We start from the raw sequence: 22,890 nt of genomic DNA, 5'->3' as shown, positions 1-22,890 counted from the left end.
TTACTGGCTTGAGTATTGCACGGTGCTGTACTTTGTCACTCTTCTCCGGGAGGTGCCAGGGGATGCTGTGCCCATTGCCTGACCAAGGTGACAGTCAGCATTGAGCATTTGGCCCGTGCTGCTCAGTCCACCCAGGCTGGCTCCTCCTAGTCCTCCCCCTGCCAGGTTGCTCATCCCAGACCCTGACACTACCCTCTCAGTGACCACCATATTGTGGGCATTGGATAACTCTGAGGGAATATTTATTAAGCTGCCTGGCATCCCAGAGGCAGGCCTGAACACCCTTTCTGTCACCACCACGTTGGACCCATCTACCAAATCAGGAATGCTCAGAGATGCTGGGAGCCGGGAGTTAGGCGCAATGACTCTTTCTGTGACGATTACGTTGGACCCATCTGCAAGATCAGGAATATCTAGCATGCCACGCAAATCAGAAGCAGATGCGGGACCAACAACCCTTTCTGTTACAACAACATTGGATGCACGCAGTGGGTCAACACAAAGAGAGGGAGAACCAGAGGTGTAGGTCTCTGTCACCGTCACATTGCCGTGGAGCAAAGGATCAGGCATTGGCCGTGGGGGCTGAACGGTAGATGCAGATGTATAGGTGTTTTCGGTAACAACTGTGGTAGTGCCGGCTGGGGGAGCCATAGGTGCAGATCCATTGACAAGGATTGTGGTTCCAGGTGGTGGGAGGTTTAGGTCACATTCAGAGTTGGGGAAGGTGATGTTAATGCCTGGCCAAGGTGGGTTGGCGTCAGGGAATGGTTCGATCTCCTTGCCCAGACAAATCTCTGCCAAAGTCTTAAATTTTGGTCCTAAAGTTTCCAAGTATGTTTCATCTGTATCTTCTCCAATAAAGCTGCAGCAACCAACAGAGCCAACAGGAGTACCTATTCCTTCATGATCGTATATTAATAGACAGTCATTTGCTGGCCGACCTTCATCTTCATCTGCATACACAAATGCTTTCTGTAGTTTGCAAAAACAGAAAAGTAAACAGTGTCAAGTTTTTAACAATGATGTCTCAAACCATAGAGAGGTTTCCTTACTGCAGTAGGGCCTAGCTGACTCAAAAAGAACATCACAGGATAAAAAAAAAATCATCAATAGTTTTTGACCTTGAAATAAGCTTTATCCAAATGCTACTCATACTTTCTTCTTGTTTCTGCAAACACTTAATATCTCAGATTTCATTAAAACAGTTACTGCAGAGACTTGAGACTTTTATATAAAAAGAAGTATATCCTAGCAATAATTTTTACTAGATATTTCCTATCTTCTTGCTCCCAGAATCTTATCCAAAGTTTTTTATTTTGATAAAAAGAATCCTTTGTTAAAATTTTGAAATGGAGGGAGGGGATAGCACAAACAGAGCTAACCAAGACAGCCAAGGAATGGTGGTATCGGTCTGCTGACAGCAGGTCTGACTGTGGGCTGAATGGAAAGGAACACACTTTTGGGGCAGCTGTAAGTAGTAGGAAAGTAGTAGGAAAAGAACCGAAGCAGGGTAGCGAGGAGAGCAGCAAAGAAACCAGGACAGAGGGAACGAAGTGACAGTTGGCCACAGTGAGGAAGGCATGGTGTGCCCATTGGAGAATCCATTTTGAGCAGAAAAGGGATTGATGCTTTGGGATGAAGTTGATGATGATGGGATGATCATGAAGAAGAGAAAGAAGGAAAGAGCTGAATTTAAAGTGGGGTGAGGTTGAAAGACATAGGGAAAGACAAAAGTGGAGGATCAGGAGGGAGAGGAGAAAGGGAGTTGGGAGACTGAGACTGTCAGCAGAAGGGGTGATTTGTGGGGATAGATACGGGAAACAGAAAATTAATACACAGTTTTCCTAGGCCAGCTGTGTAGATCACAACCTTGGAGAAATCAGGGGTCTGGTATTGGGGCTTGTCCTGCTCAGCATCTTTACTGATAACTTGGATAAGTGCATTGAGTGCACTCAGTAAGTTTGTATATGACACCAAGTTGGGAGGAAATGGTGATCTGCCTGGAGGTCGGAAGGCTCTACAGTGGGATCTGGACAGGCTGGATAGCTGGACTGAGGCCAATGAGATGAAGTTCAACAAAACCAAGTACTGAGTCCTGCACTTTGGTCACAGCAACTCCATGCAATGCTACAGGCTTGGGGCAGAATGGCTGGAAAGCTGCACAGAGGAAATGGAAATGGAGGTATTGGCTGATGCTCAGCTGAACATGAGCCAGCAGTGTGTCCAGATAACTAAGAAGGTCAATGGCATCCTGGCTTGTATCAGAAGTAGCGTTGCCAGCCGGAGTAGGGAACAGATCAGAGGCTGCACTTTGAGTACTGCCCTCAGTTTTGGGTCCTTCACTACAAGAAAGACATTGAGGCACTTGAGCATGTTCAGAGAAGGGCAACAAAGCTGGTGGGGGGTCTGGAGCACAGATGTTATAAGGAGCAGCTGAGGGAGCTGTGATTGCTCAGTCTAGTGAACAGGAGGCTCAGGGATGACCTTATTGCTCTCCACAACTACCTAAAGGGAGGTTGCGTTGAAGTGGGAGTTGGCCTCTTCTCTCACATAACTCGCAATAGAACTAGAAGGAATGGCCTCAAGTTGCACCAGGGGAGATTCAGGCTGGATGTTAGGAAATACTTCTCCAAGAGAGTGGTCAGGCATGGAAAGGGCTGCCAAGGGAGGTGGTGGTGTCACCGTCCCTGGAGGTGTTCAAGAAGCATAACAGTGTTGTACTGAGGGACATGGTTTAATGGGAAATATTGGTGCTTGGTGGATGGTTGGACTGGATGATCTTGTAAATCTTTTCCAGCCTTGGTGATTCTATGATTCTATGAAATCTGTGCTCAGGAATTCAGGACTGATATTTCATCTTCTACACTGAATCTTGCATAGATTTTGAAATACATTAATCCTTACATACATACTATTTTTATATGATTTTGAGTTTTATATGTGATTAAAGTACTGTGTCTTACATGTAGTACATGCTAATCATAAAAATATATCCCATTAATCATGTAAACTCCATGTGTAAAGGCTAATTAACATTTTCCTGATTAAAAAGAGTGTATTTGTGTCATACGCTGTTCACAAGTCTTTTAGGGAGCAGAAATGGCAATAAAAATATGGAAGAAAGTGAACCAACAATTACAGTTCTCTAAGAGTTAAAGTTACTAAGTTAAACAATCTCTAGAGTAATTGTGAACAACTTCACATTGTAAATATCTATTTATACACTGAAAATTAATAGATTTGATGGTCATTTATTAAGTTTATATAATTTAATTACTTGCCCATAACCACAATGTATCCATCAATTTTACAAAAAGGAATCCTACTGAGTAACTAAGACTCATAGGCCAACAACTCCAAAGCAGTATTATTTATATCCTTTTTTTTTTTTTTTTTTTCCTATTAATACAATTAGCGTCTCATGGAAGTTTCATGGTTTTAGATTTAGTGTATCATGGAAGTTTCAGTAGAGTGGAATTATTTATCATTAGAAATTGAAATGGGCTGTTCATGGAAGTGGTGGAATCACCAACCCTGAAGGTATTTACGAGGTGTGAATATGTGATTCTTAGGGACATGGTTTAGTGGTAGACTTGATAGTGTTAGGTTGATGATTGGACTTGATGATCTTAAAGGTCTTTTCCAACCTCAATGACTCCATGTTTCTATGATTCTGTGTTTCTGTGATTCTACAATTTTGTGTTTCCACAGTCTCACATTGGAGGATAGTGTAACAACAGTCTCACATATATAGCACAAAAAAAAAGACCATGTCATTACCTCAGAGAAGTAGTTGTCTAGGAAGGCCATGTTCACCCCTCCTTCTCGATATTCTTTTATTGTTCCTCCAACTGATCCTTTTGCTTCCCCAGTTCCAGAAATTCCTCCAGCTGTACCGTAACCAGTACCAGTGCCATAACCAACTCCTGTAGTTTCTTCCACACCAGATGCTACTACTCCTCCTCCTCCATATGTATTTGTATATATATCTGCAAACAGAAAATAAGTTATTCCTCCTGTGCTCTGTGAAATTTTTCACAGAATTTGTCAGTTGTTTTTGTAAGGAGTATAATGACAGTACTGATCATCTAAATGTATTTTACATTAATTTTAGACACAGTTCTATAAACATGTGCCAAACATTGAAACTGCAATACAAATTAAGTGCATGCTAGAAGACATCTAAAACCTGGATTTTATTTGTGTGGCTGAGCATACATGCTTTAAAAGATCAATGATTGACTTGTGTAATAGGGGAGATTTCTCTCTCTGGTGTATGTATATGCTACTATGGGATTTGCATTAAAAATAAGATAATGCTTATGGATATTTATGCAAAAATATACACCTATATATATAATCCCTCTGGAGTTAAAGTTGGTTTGCCTAAAACTTGCCATTTTATGATTCTGTGATTGTAACTGAAAGAAATAGCTTTGTAAATCCTTTCACATTTTCTAGTTGTTAGATTGTTAATGGGGAATCAGGTGAACAAGAGTTGGTCATAAATGATGTTAATAATGAAGAATGAAAATTAACTTTACACTAAATTATAAAATCATACTGTCATAGTTTCAGCTGGGATGGAATTGTTTTCTTCAGAGTATCTGGTATGATGCTATGTTTTCGATCTAGGAGAGAAACAATGTTGATAATGCTGATGTTTGTAGTTGTTGCTAAGCAGTGTTGTACAGAGCTAAGGTCTATGCAGTGAAGTGCCCAAGGAGCTGGGAGGGAATGGAATCAGGTTAGCTGACTTAAACTGGCCAAAGTGATATTCCATACCATATAACATCACGTGGAAGGAGAGTTTTGAAGGGGATGTGAGCTCATCTCTTTCCCTTCCACTGCTCAGAGGGCTATCTGGGCATCAGTCAGGAGTGATAAGCAATTACGTGTGTATCACTTGCTTTATATATTTACATATATATAAGTCATAACTATTATCTTAGTGAATAGTTTTAATAGTTTTATCTCAACCCACGAGTTCTACTTTTTTTTTTTTTTTTTTTTTTTTTAATTCTTTCCTCCATTCCACTGGGAAGGAGAAACTGATTGGACGACTGTGTGACGCTGAGTCACCTGCTGGGGTAAACCACAACATACCCACAGAATTTTATCTTCTCCATAATTTTTCATATATGATAGCAATGAAAGTGTGATCTTAAATATTACTGTTTAATATAATATAAAGCCATTGCAAACAATAGTCTTGGCTATGTTTACAATAAGAAATATCGGCCAAATTCTATTGTTTTTTTTTTTTTCGTCTAATCTTGGTCTCAGCTGGTAGAATTTGAACCTGGGAGTCACACTGCAGCAATACAGCAATACTGAACAGTGGAAATAAAGTAAATCACAGGTGAAAATCGTAAACTTTTCAACTGTCACAGCAGTAGAACTTCCCTGAGAACAAGATTATTAATTCCCATTTATGGCCCTAAATGTTCTCCTATCTTTTTATCTAGAGGATAACATCTTTGGCTAATCAGTACTCATCAAAGAAGTTGCTGCTTGAAGAGTGAAGTGCCCTCGTATAAGAAGTTAGAGAAAATGGATGTGTACCAACATCTTTACTGAAGGGAATGGGGAAACTTACTTTCCATGGACATCAAATTGCAGGAGAAACTTCATTACAAAAATGTACATTTATTATACTGTGTGCCGGCTCTACATCTAAGCTGCACACAATTAGGCAGTAATTAACTGGCTACTCAACTGATTCTATTCTCCTTTTTTTCTAAGCAGAGCCTGGAAATTGGGAAGAGATTAATCTTTCACCAATAAGTTATGAAAGAAAATTTTCTTAATTTGATCTTGAGATTGATTTCTTCTAAAATTGGTATTTTGGAAAGAGCCTCCATCCACTAGCTGGATGATTGCAGAAATGAATCCACACATATTCAGGGCTCAAACCTTAGATGCTTTGTGCATGCTGGAAATCCTAGTAGTGTCAGTTTGATTATATGCAGAGGCAAGACTGGAAGGGCTGGGTTGTAGCTGAGAAAGCAGTGTACTCCTTGAGCCAGAGCACATGAAGTACTGAAAGATAGCTTAATGATAGTACACATTGAAAATCTTAAGATCTTCTTACCAGAGGGTTCACCAAAATCACCTCCAGCAGCTGTTGTTGGGGCGAGAATGTGTGAGACGTCCTGGAAAACAATATTTTAATTCCTTCAATGATGACTTCGAAATTCCCATATGAAGACCAAGACTTTATGAATCATGTTAAGAAATTTCCACTCTGAACTGTTAGTGATAGCTATGAATTACCACTCATAAAAAAAGACTCAAAGTGTTTTTCACTGTCAGTGTAAAAGACCATTAGTGAAGGTTTCTGTTATTTTCCTCTACCTTGCATTTGAAAAGCTTGTCAGTTATTATGTTTCAGCTGAGGGAATAGTAAGATCAAACTGTTGGGACAAACTAACCAAGTACAACCGAATGAACAAAAGCTCCATCCGCAAATATTAATTAAGAATTACATTTGTGCCTGCCTGGCAATGGCTGAAAATGCCAGGCTTCTTTTAGAAGATGTCATAGTGCTACAATCTCTTTCTTCTAGACAAATGGAATCTTTTCTGTAAACACAAATTACCATGGACTTTTGAAACAAGGAATGTACTGACCCTATCTTCAGGCTGTGCGCCTTCTATTCCCCATGGATGAATTGCACCTTCTGTGCACTCAGGTACAGGTTCAAATCCAGTTCCAACTCCAGCTGCAGCTCCAGGTCCGCAGCCACAACAATCGCTCATTGACATCAAAATTGGAATCACTTAATAGGAAAGAAACAGGAAAAAGGTATTTAGGACGTCTCTTCTTCATAGGAATAGCTACTAGTGACCAAGAACTTTTGAAAATGTATCTTCTAAAATGTTTCAAACTAAGCAACCTGCAAGTCTAGCTTTCAGAAACATTAGCTGAGTATGAATGAAATATATGTATTTGGGTACTCGGAATAATTTTGACTTTAGTTACAGCAGAACAAAATTAGGGTGGAGTAGAGCTGTTACTCTGATTTTATGCCTATACACCTGGGAACAGACTTTGATCTACCTCAACGGAATGAATATAAGATGCAGATGTATGAAAATTAAACAAACAAAACCTGTCTTGCTATATATAGCATTCAGTGATATTCATACTGTATGTAGAAGACTATGTTTTTCTCTTCAGACATTGTAATTGAAAAGAAATACACATTAATAACACTAAGCTTAAGAGAATCAATAGAGAGCTATCTGTCTGGCTGCAGTGATCTTTGTCTAACTCTCCTGTTGCATTTCCACATCACATATACTTGATGCTTATTTGAAAAATAATACAGTCAAACCCCAAAAACCAATGATTAGAAAAAGTGAGTCAAGTTTCTCAATGCGATATATTATGTTTATTCCTTGCAAGAATTTAGCGTTGTGCAATGCTGAATATCTTAAAAACTAGCATAAAAAAACCACTGTTCATTTTAGGAAAGGGCTGCGATATTCATTCTGACTGTGCTTAGGCTGTTAACCTAGATATCTAAGTTAGTAACCTGCTATTCCTGCAGAGTTAGGAGGGAGACCACTGCCTACTGCACTATCCAAAGTATCTAAAACTCTCACTTTAGCATCAAAATAAACCAAAGTTTTCTCTTTGGTAAAGAGAAGGGGTATACAGTGCACGAAGTGCTACTTCATATCTCATTAATAAGGATGTATTTATTCCAGACCACTGAGTAGAAGAGGTTTCTGAAGGCAGAAAGGCAGTCTGTTCTGTAACATTAACCACATGGGAACTACAAACAAGGTAGCCTGTTGTAGTTGTAAAAACTTCAAAATTTTGTTTGTCGATTCCTACTAATTAGAGACCAAGACCAAATATGACTACCCTCCTCAAAAAATCAGGTCTACACAGTTATTGTAAGCAGTATTTCTGCACTGTTTGATGTTCATATCATGAAAGAAGAACAATTACGAATGGTCGGAAATATAGTTGGCCTGGGAAGTAATTGCTGAAGTTCGTATGTTGCAGAAAATCTAGGTTGACTCATTATTCTCCCTTAAATTCATGCTTTTTCAAAAATACTAGGACACATGAATGAATGAATGATCTGCTCTGATCCTGTTATCGCAGACATCACTGTTTTTTAACAGACATTTTATTTAGCAACACTGGCCAAAAAATTAAAAAACTAAGCTGATGAACTTTATCTTTCTACAAGTGAAATCTGGCTTGGGGTTCCAAGCAAGTTTGTTCTTGCGTCTTTTCATACCTGACTTAACCTATTTGTTTTAGTAATGTAACTACAGAACAAATTGCAACATTACAAATGTTGCAAAGTAGTAAGAACAGCTCTTGCCCAGAATCTTCTGAATCTTCTGCTAAACATTTTGACCCTGCCTAGTTGTTTGAGAGCAGAATAATACATAAGAAAAAACCCTAAGTTTTCAGATGGAAATGGTTATTTCTGAATGAAATACATGTGTATAAGTAGAACATAAATATATAAATATATTCTTATAATTTAAAATTTCTTTTTTTGCTGAGTTGACCATGGGAGTTCACAAATAAATAACTGACCAAAAAAGTCATCAGAAAAATAAAAAGATACATTTTTAAAAAGGTTAATATAATATTTTTCTTAATTTTATACTTACAAACAAATATTAATCCACCAAGAAACATCAGGCCAATGGCAGAACCGCTAAGTGTGGTAGTACCAGTTTGGGCGTATCCACCAGTATATTCGTTTCTGCCGTAATCAGTATCCGTGCTTCCAGTATAAGTGTCGTAACCTCCAGAGTCTACACCAGTGTCAGTACCCCAGTCTGTGTTGGAGTCACCTCCGCCACCTCCTTCATACCCAGTCCCACCATAGTCTTGTCCCATTCCTCCACCAGCCTGGCTTCCTCCAGCAACACCACCACCACCAGCACTGCCAGCTCCACCACCACCAGCACCACCAGCTCCACCTCCACCAGCACCACCAGCTCCACCACCACCAGCACTGCCACCGCCAGCACCACCAGCACCACCGCCAGCACCACCACCACCTCCAATGATAACTATTTTTGTGGCCCCACTGCTGCAGTAATTGCGACTGTCACATCGACAAGCTTGCAGAGGAATCACATAAGGCTGCAAGCAACTTCGACCTTGGCTGTCTCTTACTCTGATAGAGATCTTGTAAAGGTAAAAGTCCATGTTCTGATTTACTAATTCTGCAGAGGAAGCTTTGGGAGGAAAATAAGAGGAAAATGTTTAGATCAAGGTGTTGACTCTGAATATTGCACAATGATACAATATTGTGAATAATATTAAAGTCTTAATTAGATTTCTTACATTAGATCTTCAGTTACTTATGCACAGACAGTACTTATTCAAAGCTGACACACGATCTGTGTTTTTTTTCAGTTTTGCAAAACTTCAGCTAGATCAAGGCCAGATTGGATGGGACCCTGGGCAGCCTGGTCTGGTATTAAATGGGGAGGTCAGTGGCCCTGCATGGGTGGTTGGAGATTCATGATCCTTGAGGTCTCTTCCAACCCTGGCCATTCTGTGATTCTGTGATCCTGTGATGAGTCTAGTTATCATTTTTTAACTTGAGAAACATAAAAGATTCCAATGCACATTCTTATATCTTACTGATGATTTTCCTCATTTTTATTCCCATGATTTTTTTTAACATAAATTGCAATTTTTATACCCTTTTTTTTCTCTCACTACAAATTTCCATGATAGTTATGCTTTCTAGTTTTCAAAAAGTATTTCAGTTTTTTTTTTTTATTAAATATTTAATGTTACATATGCATCTGTTCAGGAAAAATGAAACCAAGATATGATGTTTACCATTTAACATAGCCTTCTATGCATACAGTAAGTTATACAAATTTTGTCATTTAGTGGAGTGTGAGATTTCATTAGCTAATTCAGTCTTATTGGAAGAAATTGGATAAGCTCGGAGACTGAAGTGTTTTCTTAGGGATATAAACAAGCAGAATTTGCAGTATGAACTGCAAAACGTGTGATCTTTATTTGCCATTTTCATAAGACTCTCATGAAAATAAAGACCAGCTGAGAACTTTTTACTCTAATAAATAAATATAAGAGCCTTGTCATATACTTAGGATTTTTCTTAGATAAAAATAAGGAGGTATCAACTTATTGCTTTTGAATTCTCTCATTAAGTTTAGACCAATAGAGCTGCTTATCATAGTTAGACTCATGCACAGTTTTGCTGTTTTCTTTTGACCAGCACATTTTTAGTCTCCTTTAAAAGATGAGAACTAGATAAAATGTATGTAATGATTCTCCTTCAATTCTAACATTAATATGTGTACATGTGCAATTTCTCTTTGGATTCATATGAATATAAAATCACATTTAAGTGAGAAGAATTTTAAGTGAGAAGAATTTTAATGACTATTTTACATTTTTTTTTTAGTAAAAATGTATCCTAATCTGTTATCTCAGATAGGAGCTTATTACTATGATATACTGTTATAAAATGTGAGTAAGTTTACCATTTATTGATCTGATAATCCATGTGGTTTGAGGTTCACCATGTATGCTGAATGTAAAGGGGAGGGCATATTGATCATTAATGCTCTTTGCTGTAATAATCACCGATGGGGAATGCATACACACTTTCCTTAATTCTGTATTAATTGCTGGACAATTGTCTCTGGTGTCTTGCATTGTAAGTACAATGGTTCCAGTGGCAGTATATCGAGGAACCCCTGTAAAAAGAAGGTATTTTTGATCAGGAGGTAATACTGATACGATAAACAATGAGTTCATATGGGAAAACGTGGAATTGAAAAAGATATATTGAATGAAGAGTTTTGTTTCAGAACTAAAAATCTGTTTCTTACCTCTGGTAATAGCCAGAACTTCTGCTATGTACTGTCCATTTGTTACATAGGAGGATTCCCAGTCAATAACTTTGCTCAATGTGATTTCCCCAGTGTTTTGATTGATTCTGAACCAGGCACCTGGATCACGTCCTATACTGTATCTGTATTTGATGTAGGAAAAATATTCAGAATAAAGTTGAATAAGAGACCCAGTTATTTGAGTGGAACAAATTATTTCAGTTAGCATGGACTCCAGATGCTGTAGTGGTTTACTTCGTATTCATTTTGTAAATTATACTTGTCACTTCAGAAAATTTTTCTTTAGGCTATGCTAGATGCCAATGCATTTTGCCCTATTCAAGTAAGATTTCTGTGGATGTCAAAAGAGGTACACCATTAAAAAATAACACAGTAATAATGGAAGTGCATAGAGCCCATTATACTTCGAAAGTGATATCACAATCTGGAAATAAGTGAGATCTATCTGGATCCCGTAAAGCTTTAGTAGAACTCTTGATAATATCAATTGCTAAATCCACAACTCTTCTGATAACATTCTGTGGTTGTGTTTGCTAATAATTTTTCAGTTATATGAAAACTTTTTAATTTTTTTTTTTTTTTAATTGGGTGCATTTATTTCTATACTTGTTTAAAAACAAGTATTTTTCTATTAAAACTCTCATGAATTTCATGAGGAATAAATACAAAATCAATTTATTTATTTTTTACTATGAAGTGAGCCAATAGTGACTTCTATTCTGATTTTATAATATTGTCCTTTATTGTGGTTCTCTGCTTGTTTTATTTAGAGATGCTGATAGATTCTCTATTTTTAGTAAACTGCACAAAAAAGAATATTCCTAAATTAGATCACAATAATCTGTTCTGATTTATTTAAACTGTCTCATACATGAGGCTAAGAAAAGTGTGTCAGGAAACAAGAGCAACCATAGCATAAGAGTATAACATTCTATTCCTATTATTCTATTAACAATATTTTTCTGCTGTTTCTAAAGTACCCTTTGTAAGTACCCTTTCTACTTCTTCGACTGCAATAGAGATTACCAATTACTTATTCAATTGAAATCTTAATTAAAGAATTTTTCCATCTGAGGGGTAAAGTAGAGCAGAGCTTACATAACATTATTTGCAGTAGTGCCTGTGTCCTCATCAAAGGCTGTGTATGTTCCCACAACATAATTCACCCTTGTTCTTTGTGGTACAGATAAGATCATTGCAGATGGGTTAAATCTTGGTGGTTCAACCACGTTTTTTACTTCTACTATAAGGGGTGTTCCAATGACTTGATATTGAGACATAACAGAATGGTGGAATTCAGCTCTGTTCCTGACACCGATGCTCAGTGAGTGAGTTGGGATATGTTCATAATTCAGTTCCTAAAAAAGAAAACATGGAAAACCAGAACACAAAACTTCCTGGACTTCAATCTTATTTAAACCATTCAAACTATGTTATTTTAAATACTTGACTGACAGAGCTGTTAATTTTTCATATTTTTTAACAATTAAAACAATTTTAATATGATTATTTCAACGTCTGAACCACAGTATTTATCCATACCTTAATTACTCTGAGGATTCCTTGATTTGTAGCTGGATCTGTAACAATTTCAAAGTAGTTATCTTCATTACCAGATATAAAGAAAAATTCTGCCAACCAATTATCACTAAACTCTTCATCAGCATCCAGAGCTTGTATTCGTAGAATTTCTGAACTGAGTGAATTTTCTGAAATACTTGCTGAAAACTGGAATGACAGATAAATATTTATTAGCAAACACAGCTGACCACTGAGAATTTCATTTAAGATTGTCATGTGCACAGTCAATATTAAAAAAATATATATAAATTTAATTTAAAAAAAACCTGTGTGTTATGTGTAAGATGTGATTTTGATTGCAGGTATAAAGAGCTGTGTCACTCCAAAAGTTTGCAGAGGCAGCTTAGCAGAAATGGATTTGTGTTTTCTGATCATGATGCTTTTGGTGTTAAAAACTTACGGAGCTTTGAGCAAGAGTTGGGAAGTTGTCATTGACATCAATAACTTTCACATGACAGTTACAGTGGGATGAAATTCCATCTGCTGCTCCATCCCGGTCTGATGCCTTCACAACCAAAGTGTAACTACTGTGTTGCTGCCACAGAAAAAGAAATTATCCTGTTACAAGAAACTCTACATGTTATAAAATATAAATAATAATGTCTTGCCACTGTTTCTTCATACAGGAATTTCCCTCTGATGTTTCATTTTAACATGTATATAAATATATATTTTTCCCCATTTTAATTTTTTTTTTCTTTTTTTCTTTTTTTTGGAAAAGGCACACTTTTTCTTTCTCTCCCCTCCCCTCGTGCTGTTGCCACCTCACATACCTTCCCCCATGCACCCTGGCATCATATCACTGTTAAAGATACACAACATCATCACGTTATTTGTCTTGGGAAATAGAAATAATACCTCTCTGTCAAGATAATTTGCTAGATGGAGTTCTCCAGTATATTTATTCATAATAAACATTGGCTGGCCTGAAGGCTCCTGACTCTCTATCTTGAAGGCAATTTTAGAGTTCAAGTGATTTGGTTCATCAGCATCTGATGCAATTATTTTCATCACCAGTGTGTCTGTGAATAAAATAAAATAAAATAAAAATTAAAACTGAATCATAAAATCTGCTTTGTTCCTGCAAAAAAGAAGATGGTGCTAAATACCTGGTGCATAAAAAATTACAAAATGCTATCTTACTGTTGACATTTATGAAGAAAAACAGCAGCTTAATTTTGTTCTCATTATGATGAAATGTTAATGACATCAAAATTCATTAAAAACTAATGTTAGGTAGTAGATTTTCACTGAACCTCCTTAAATCGCCACAGGACATATGTAAAATTGTGACTACTGAGCCTGTAGGTATCCACATAAGAAATCTCCATGGTTTAAAATGAGATTTTCTAGAAGTTTAGATATGAGTGTTAACCACAATTAAGTGTAACACACTCAGTGTTAATAATGATTCCAATAGTTTAGGGAAAAAGAAAAACTTCAAGTGCTTAAGAAGGGTCTTATTTATTCTATACACATTTATTCTACTACAACTGCGATATTTAGGCTGCAAATATCTCAAATATCTCAAATGGAAAAAATGGGAAAAAATAATTTTTTGTTCTCTCATGGGAAATAAGTATACTTCCACTTTTCCTTTATTTTTTATTTTTTTTTAAGAAAGAAAAAGTGGACTGATTTATTCTAAGTTTTCACATTTATAGGAACTATGCGAGCATACAGTTAGGAACTGGAATATTCAGCATTTGTACATGGGCAAAGAAGAGAGGGAAGAAAGCACTGCTCAAGCACTGAGCTTGAGCCCTGCTCCAATAACATTCTGAGCCATCCTCTGCTCCAGTAGCTTTGGGAAAACTATGTCATTGTCTGAGAAAAAGTAGAATGAACACACCAGGCTTATATGAACTATATTCTGGATTCTTCACTGACTTTACCATAATAGGCATAATGTAGTTACTCACTGTCCATACTGCATTCTTCAACAGATCCTGTAAATACCGATTGTGCAAATATAGGAGGATTATCATTTATATCCAGAACTCTGACTCGAAGTTCAAGAGGTGGTTCCAAATCCATACCAGTCACTGCGTGTTTTGCAAAGCAGCGTATCTAGATAAAGATATTTACTCATTTTAAAACCAAAAGCAAAGGAAGAAAAGCAGCAATCTGAAACAAATGAACTAGAACATTTTTCTTCTTGTGTTTTTCCTGTTCCAAGCTACATCCATCACTAAAAAGGGAAATAAATTCAAGTGTACTTACAACAAATACTGGGGTCACTTCCCTGTCCACTATTGATGTTATATTAATTTCTCCTGTTCTTGGATTAACAACAAATATTCCATAAGGGGCACGATCAATTCCAACTCCAGAGATGCTGTATGTGACTGGATTATTTTCTTCACAGTCTGATCGAATCTGCAATAATAAATAATAGTAATTTATACTGAGAAATTTACAGAGAACACCCTCAGTGCTCTTTAGTCTCATTAAAAATTCCTCATGGCAGTTTTTCTCCCAAACACATTATCACGAGATTCAATTGATTGAACAAACATAAGTCTTTTCTACAATACAATCATCCTACAGCTGCATCTGTAGTACTTGAGTACTGGACAAGATTTCTCTTTCTTAGATTTCTGGCAGCGAAGTGCAGCTGTTACGGGAGACGAACTTCCAAGAGTAGCTGGACTTCCTTAGAAACACTGTCATGGAAAGAGGGCAGAATCATAAAATCACAAAATATTCTGAACTGGAAGGGACCCGCAAGGATCATCGAGTCCAACTTCTGACTCCACATAGCACCAACCAAAATCAGTATTGTACAAATGCTCCTTGAACTCCGGCACTCAGGGCGGTGCTCACAGCCCTGTGCAGCCCGTTCCATGCCCACCGCCCTGTGGCGCAGCACCTGTCTCCAGCCCCCAGCTGCCCTCCCCTGACAGCTCCATGCCGTTCCCTCGGGTCCTGTCGCTGTCACACAGCAGAGCTCAGTGCTGCCCCTCCGCTCCCTGTTAGCAGCTGCAGCCACCATCAGGCCTCCCCTCAGCTCCTCAAGTCCTTCTTACAACGTGGAGCTCAAGTTCTTTGCTTTGTGGTCTACATGAGTCAGGCACCATCCTTGAACTTGTGCTCACTCAAGGAGATTCCAAGAGTCAGAAAAGAATATCTGGACCTAGTACACAGACACTGCACAGTAAGGAGACTGTGGTTGAAGCTCTCCAGGAAGGAGACTGACTGCAATATTCTAGGAAGCTTTTGGTCACTCCTCAGCAGGTCTGTGCATTTGCCTTACGAGACTGTCTCAGCAGAGCTGGAAATTCTTAGTCACCTTTGTTTTATTCTGCGTTCCTTGCTTTGACTAGTCTAAGCAAATGTCCTTTTAAATCTCTTTTATTAGCATGTCTTTAGAAAAAGCTTCCTTGTCAGTGAACACCTCTGCTATGCTTTCTACTTACTCTGGCAATTGGATTCCTTTTAGAATTATCTTCTCCTTCTCTACAGGCTGCAGCAAATTTTATCCATTCACGTTTTTGTCTTCTGAAAGTTTTCCATCTTGCTGTTCCATTTCCATTCCATTCTTTCACCTTTGACACAAAGTTACAGTGTCACATCACCAGCAATCTCAATATATTTTAAATTAATGCAGATATTTAAAGCATCTCACAACAAGAAGGAATAAAGAAAATTTTATACAGTATATGTTTTTAATACATTATATGTTTTTAATATATTAACGAGTCCCAAACTCTAAGACTGTGCATGTGTACATTACAAGTACTCCCGTGTAGGAGAAATTCTTTTGAGAGGATGAACAGGTTGTTACCTGCAGCTGTTTAACATTTAAATATATTTTCAACCTTCAAGGTCAGAAACGCCCTTTTTTAGAATTTTCCATGTCGTTCTTAAATTAATTATGTTTCATTATATCAAAAATCAGTTTTTAAAGAAGTATTTGTTACCTCTACATGAAATCCTGTGCTGAAATCCAGGAGTACCTGCAAGAATGATAAAAAGATTAGCATAAAAAATGCAGGGCAAGATGCAGTAGTTCAAACTCAACCACTATACACTGCAGAATTGCAGGGCAGGAGCAGTATGTTTTCTGAAGTCTTTCAATAACCTCTCTAGGTCACAGCTGACATATTTCTGTGAATTTTATTGTACCGTTCATTTTTTTCTCTATCCATCACTTCAATTCCTTGAAAATTAATACATTCAAAATTATTTCTGTCTTTCAGGGCACTGTGAAGAGATGTGCCATAGCAAATTTTAAGTTATACATATTATCAAAATGCAACTTTCACATGGATTTTTAGGTTGTAGCCATCTCAGCTGAAAAAAAAAAAAAAGAGAAAGTAATGGCTGCAAGATTTATTCTAAATAATTTATTCTTTATTTTTTTCTTACTTAGTCTACAGTAGACCTAAAATACTTCAGTACACAGTTTAAACAAAAGGAGAAAAACTTTTCTTGAGGTTAAAGTATAATGGGAAGCCAACTGAAATCAGCAGGTAGATTTCCCTGCTTCAGAGTTCAGTGGGCTTTGATTTGAGGTCTAACTACACAACCAAAGCCTTGAGTAAATAAAGTTCAGAGAATCAGATGCAATATGAAATTATTTTAAAATTAAAATCATACAAAATCGTCAATTTCTTGATTAGCAGAATTTAAAAGAAAGCACAGTTTCATTAACCTTCTTCCTAAATAAAGTGTGAAAATGAAATTCACTCAATGTATCTCTTCAGAGTTTAGGTTTAGGATCTACCTCTGCTCTCTTCAGATCATGAAAGGTGAAGAACGTGGATTTGCAGGACCGGATGTTTGCTTCATTCATCATTGGGAGAAACAAAATACCTAAGTGACTCAAAAAATTGGTGCAGAGTTTGCTCTTTCTCACCAAATGTGACTAATGGTTATAGTTACCAAGTTTCCAAGTTTGTATAGTTTCCCAGTAAAGTTTAGTTATTTATTTTTTGACTGACATTCTGTTTTGTGTATTTTAGGACAGACATTGCACGGATATAATCTGTGATGATCTTTTCTTTGTTAGTAATTTCAAGTCATGGGAGTTTCTAAATTCAAGTATATTGCAAGGTTGTTCTCTCAAGACTGGAAGATAGGCACAGACTATTTTCCTCTTAATTCATGTTAAAACAATTTTACATGCAATAGAGTAAGATTAGATTAATCTGTGAAGGAGAGAGTTCATAATGTGGCTTTGCCTCTTTGTTGTGTACAGTACCTTGATATTTATGAGGCTGCCCATAGAGTAAGATTTTTTTGGTTTGTATCTTTGAGCAAGATATTGACACAATTTGCTAAGAAAATAACTTTGCAGGAAAATTGTTACAGTCGTTTTAGGTCTTTGAAAAGGAAATAGATATGTTCATGCTGTGTTAAACACATCAGTATTGCTTTTAATATCTTCGTGACTGTTTTAATCTTCAGTTGGCATTCATATGCAGTCGTTACTCATCTTGGAGAAGGCAGTCCGCAGTATTAGACTCCATTTAAGCTGTGGGGTGCTTTCACCTTGGTAGCAACCAAAGCCTGTACTTTTTAAATCCCCTTTGTGGCTTGGGGAAACATGGGAGAGTGGAAGGTGCTGATTACACCCTCACCAGAGAGGCTGACTGATAAAGTCCACCAGAAATTCACTGATTCAGTGTTTCATATCAGTTGATCACACTGTCATAACAGAGCTTGCTTTGGCAAGTACAGTGAAATCCTCTCCACCCTTGGGCTGAAATCCTTCCCGGCATGCAAGCAATTGTCTTGACCCAGAAAATTATGAGTATACACCTTCTAATGCAATGCCAGTGAATCTTATCTGCTGACTGCACCTATGGCATATTCTGTTATTTAACAGTGAAACTAATACCTCACATCCAGTCATGTCACTCTTGTGCTTACAAGGCCTAGCTGAAAAGCTGTGTTGGGTGTCTCTGGAAAGAAAAAGCTATAAAGAATTCTCTTTTTTAAGGACATGATATTCGTTAGACCCTTTACTTCTAGCCTATATGGAGTTCTGCTTCCAAGAAATGAAGAATATCCTTTTTACACAAGTTTAATCCACTGGAGCACCAATGATGGTAGCTCCAATAATTAATTCATCAGTAATGTTGGCAATTGTAAATTAAGGCCCTCCGTTTCCAGATTTGTCCCTTACTGACGAAGGCAAAAATCCTGCTACTATGTGTTGCCAATAGAAAAATCATTAAAGAAATCTTGATGATTTTGAGCCCACAGTCCTCAGTACATTTTGTGATGTTTCTTGAAAATTTTGGTCTGATGAACCTGACTTCTCTATTCAGTAATTCTCTTTCAGTAACTGCTAAGGGACTGAGGGCAGACAGACACCAGATAAAGTTGCCTGGTTCACAAGCTAAACTTAAATAGTTCTGGAGTGACATCTATTCAGCATGATCCAGGGCTGAAATACATCCTGCCTTTCTAATGTTTTCCATCCATTAGCAGTTAGATGGCTCCCCTCAACTCCAACTGCCAATGTTTAACATCTCTATGTGATGCAAACTCTCTTTTTCCAGTGCAATTTCTAGTGAAGAAGTACATTTTGACATCTGTCTGCAAGATAGTTTGGTACTCTCTAAATAGTGAACAAATTTCCCTTTTAAACTAGTATCTGATTGTCTGCATGCTGTACTGTCCATAGATGCAGTGATTAATGACAGTTTAAACAAGAGGAGGCACTGAAATATGTGGAATGTATATTGAGGACCTTGGGGCAGGCAAGCTGACCAGGATGAAATCAAGATGTGCTGTCCCTGAAAAATGCAGAGAAACTTGAGGCTAGTTGCACAAGCTGTTTCTGGTGTGGGCTGGGAGAAGTGCAAACAGAAGACACATTTATTGTGGCAGTCATTCTCACAGTAGTCTGTCTGAAAACCTGCATTTTATTATGAAGAACCCTACACAGAAGATGATGCCTTAGAGTCACACTGGAGTTATTATAAGTTTATTCTGAGGTAACTGGGAACAGAATTAGGCCCATAGGATGTGCATGGTTCTTTGCACCTTCAAAGCAATTTACAAACACAAATTAACTAATCATTAATTGACTGCCAAGCAATATTATATATTAGACGCACTTACGGAATCCTCCCTCCTCCACCTACTCGTATCTAAATGACTGAACATGTCTTTAACATCTTCCCAGCATTATTCATATTGCAGCTCCTTCTCACTCTTTGAAGTCAATGGCGGTATTGTTACAGGCTGTGATGGGAGGAGTGCTGAGAACTCACATACATTATATGACTCATCAGGGTGCCATGGTAGCTCTGGTTGTGTCAGCGTTTTGAGACTTTTACGTCTTACTCAGCCAAAGCTTTGACCAGCAAAGGGTTGAAATATGCACCCTTCCCATCATGCGTTCTGCACTTCTTTAAGAAAAGATGTACCAATGCATGTGAAATAACGACAAGCCAACCTGAAACATGAGACACAATCTTATCCTAAAAATAAGCCATTTGATAACTTTTAAATAAAAAGAAGGATCGTTTTTTGTCTGTATTTTTCATTTTTGCAGGTTACTGATGAATGTGCTTTCAGGTTTAAGGGGAATTTTGGGGGGATGATTTGTATTCTGCAAAAGTTAGCTGTTTGTGTTTCTTCCTGCATGTGAAGTCAGTTCTTTGTACTGTACCCCAGATGGAGGATCCCACTCTTATTTCATCCGAAATATAATAATATTCATGTCTGTCAGAGGAATAAATTCCAAAATTGTGTTTATTTTAATCGTATCTACTCAAAGAATAGACCACTTTGGGAAAGATTCCACTGATATTGTTTCTTTTCTACTGAGCAAAGTGGCAGAGGACAAGTCATACAGAAATAATGAATTTCCATAGTTAACTGAGCCCAACCATTAAAAAATGAATAGAAAAATGATTTTGATGGACGTAGTAAGCCATTATCATTCAAATTTTGGTTTTTCAAGTTAGATGCGCTCTAATTATGCTCTTCTCAAAAAATTTTCTCAATAAAGCCAGAATTCTAATATGTCCTAGCACTATAAGGCACATTCAAGTCTCTAAGCTAACTCTCTAGCTCTGAATGCCATTTAGGAGCCATTTTTACTCAGGAATGTAACTGTAGATTTAAGAAGCTCATCTTGGGTGATACTTCTGATGCAGAATTGCATTATTTTCTATTTCTACAACATTTTTTAAATTTTTCTGAGTAGCCTACAGTTTCCTGGCTACACCCTGGTAGGTGTTTGGTATGCAAGTGCCAACATGGAGAAGATTGGGCCCCTTAATATTTTTAAGTACAACCCAGTTTACGAGTAGGAGGTGTAACTAGAGCCTTACAACTGGAAAATAAAGCATAGATAAGACATGGGAAAATATAGCCAGACAAAAGTGCATATGAGAGATGTGGTGAATTTAAAATTATTAGCTGTCACATGATGGCTGGCAGGAGAAGAGTCATACCTGATCAAACAGGTTATTTCCATAAAACGTGTCGGCGCAAGTATGGCAAACTGAACTCCCTTACTCATGAGAATAATGCCTTTGAAGTCATGTGAGCAGGGGTTGCAGAATCAGTCCCACCAATGGTGAAATGCATATGGAGAATTATTAGTTTCAGAGCTGGTAACTTTTCTTTTTTGTGAAAGCACACTAGTGTGCTAAACTATGTATAACTCCACAGACTTTTTATTTGATACATGTTATTAACTGTATACTAAGCAGACATACGCTAAGACAGGTAATTTTCATGAAAAATTAATCAAGCCAAAAGCCAAGACTGCTTTTCAGTCTTGCACTAAAATAATTTACATAATATACTTAATATCTACAGTGTGTTCATCAATTTCCTCTGCAGCACTGAAAGATACTATTATGCTATACATGCCACCAGGACCACTGCTGTGCAGGGAAGCATACAACAAGAGGAACAATCATTTCCTCTGGGAGTTTGAATATCAGATACTCATCAAAACATAGTGTCAGTTTTCTTGGTCACTCCTTTTTCTTGACACATCCCAAATCAGTCACAATCATAACAATATACTGAAAGAATGAAAATTCTCAAGATTGAAGAGAGAAGATAAAACAGTAAAAGCTCTTCTGAATTTATAGATTTAAATCCAACGCAGTGAACTTCTTTTTTTTAAACTGTAGCCCATCTGGAGTGTGTAACAGCAGGTAACTGAGTGAAACGAATATTCACTGATGTTATGTAAAAATCTGGCACTCTTAGCACGATGTGCAACATGCCAATCTCAGAGACCCGCTTGCTTCATTATACAAGTAGAAACGCATCCGAACCATACTATGCTTTTGCCAAGTTTAGTCACTGTTTTCCTGGCAGCTGCCTTGTGTGAGTTAGTTCTACTTTACTGATGCCTGCAAGATACAACCCATGGATTACCTTCTTTAAACAAGTCTCAGGATTTTGTATGCTACAAAAACATACTCCTTTTTTCCTGACCACCACAGCCCCAGAGGTGACAGTGACACGGAGTTAACAAGCTAACACATTATGTAAATCAAAAGCAACAAGAAAACATAGCCATACAATAAATTCTATCCTTTTCAGTCTTAGGGCCCTAAAGCTCTACCTAAATCTAAATGAGCAGCACAGATGAGTGAAAAAGTCCATGCAAAAAGGAAAAAAAAACACAATGCAGGAGTAAAAGGGCCACCGTAATTCCTTTAAGTCATTTCTTGCTAAGTTCCGTGCCTTGATGAACACATTATACAAGTATTTCATTTCACCATAGCCACAACTTTCCTTCTGCAGTAAGAAAAACAAACCCAAGCAGTGACACTTTCATCATGCATTCGCTTGCTCGGCACATGGCTGCTCCGACACACATGTACAGCAAGGTAGGAGTTCTTTGTAGTGTGAAATATGTAATAACAAGTCTTGATTTTTGCTTGGATATCATTTTCACTACATTTCATCCTTTTCTCTCAATTAGAGATTCATCCAGTTCTGAAACTACCCAGTTTAGAAAAATACATTTGCTCTTCACCTTCTCTCAATTAACAAAAAATAAGGACATAAAACAAAATAATATCCAGTCAGGTTATCAAGATTTCTTTTCTAAATGATAAGATTTTTATTTTAAAAAGGAACTCCTTAAATAGTACTCATAACAACATTCTCCTGAAATGTCAAGCATTAAACATGGAAACATATATTAAGCATCAAAAGACTACGAAATCGTAATCAAAAGAAACATTTGTGAGCATTTAATGAAAACCTAAATTACTTGTGTAGAACCTTTAGAAATGCAGTTTAAAATAAGACTTACGCTAAATTCACAAGATTTTCTGGAGTGGGGGGTGGAGGGTTATTAGTTTAAACCGTGAAATGTAATGGGATGCTGAGGAACATTCAGTCGGCACAAAGTTTCCAGATATTGTAAAATTTGACTTACCAATAAGAGGAAAAGAAAAGCAGCTGTTCGGTGAGGGAGCCAATCCAT

The 22,890-nt window shown here is 37.3% G+C and overlaps 1 protein-coding gene across 1 annotated transcript; it reads right to left on the bottom strand.

The window, feature by feature from the left end:
* On the bottom strand, positions 1–22,890 carry LOC122178964 (desmoglein-1-like). The gene is made up of 16 exons (XM_042869540.1): positions 22,843–22,890; positions 16,388–16,423; positions 15,884–16,012; positions 14,688–14,843; positions 14,387–14,534; positions 13,323–13,486; positions 12,865–12,999; positions 12,426–12,611; positions 11,982–12,241; positions 10,863–11,005; positions 10,512–10,727; positions 8,646–9,221; positions 6,633–6,781; positions 6,095–6,155; positions 3,781–3,989; positions 1–972 (listed from the first exon to the last, which is right to left on the bottom strand). Exons 1-16 carry the CDS (start codon positions 22,888–22,890, stop codon positions 1–3), a joined length of 3,588 nt encoding a protein of 1,195 aa, XP_042725474.1.

Source organism: Lagopus leucura, unplaced genomic scaffold (assembly GCF_019238085.1).
Source record: "Lagopus leucura isolate 7727_CA_CO unplaced genomic scaffold, USGS_WTPT01 Super-Scaffold_100002, whole genome shotgun sequence".
Classification (NCBI taxonomy): Eukaryota; Metazoa; Chordata; class Aves; order Galliformes; family Phasianidae; genus Lagopus; species Lagopus leucura.
This window is presented reverse-complemented; position numbering and strand designations above follow the sequence as displayed.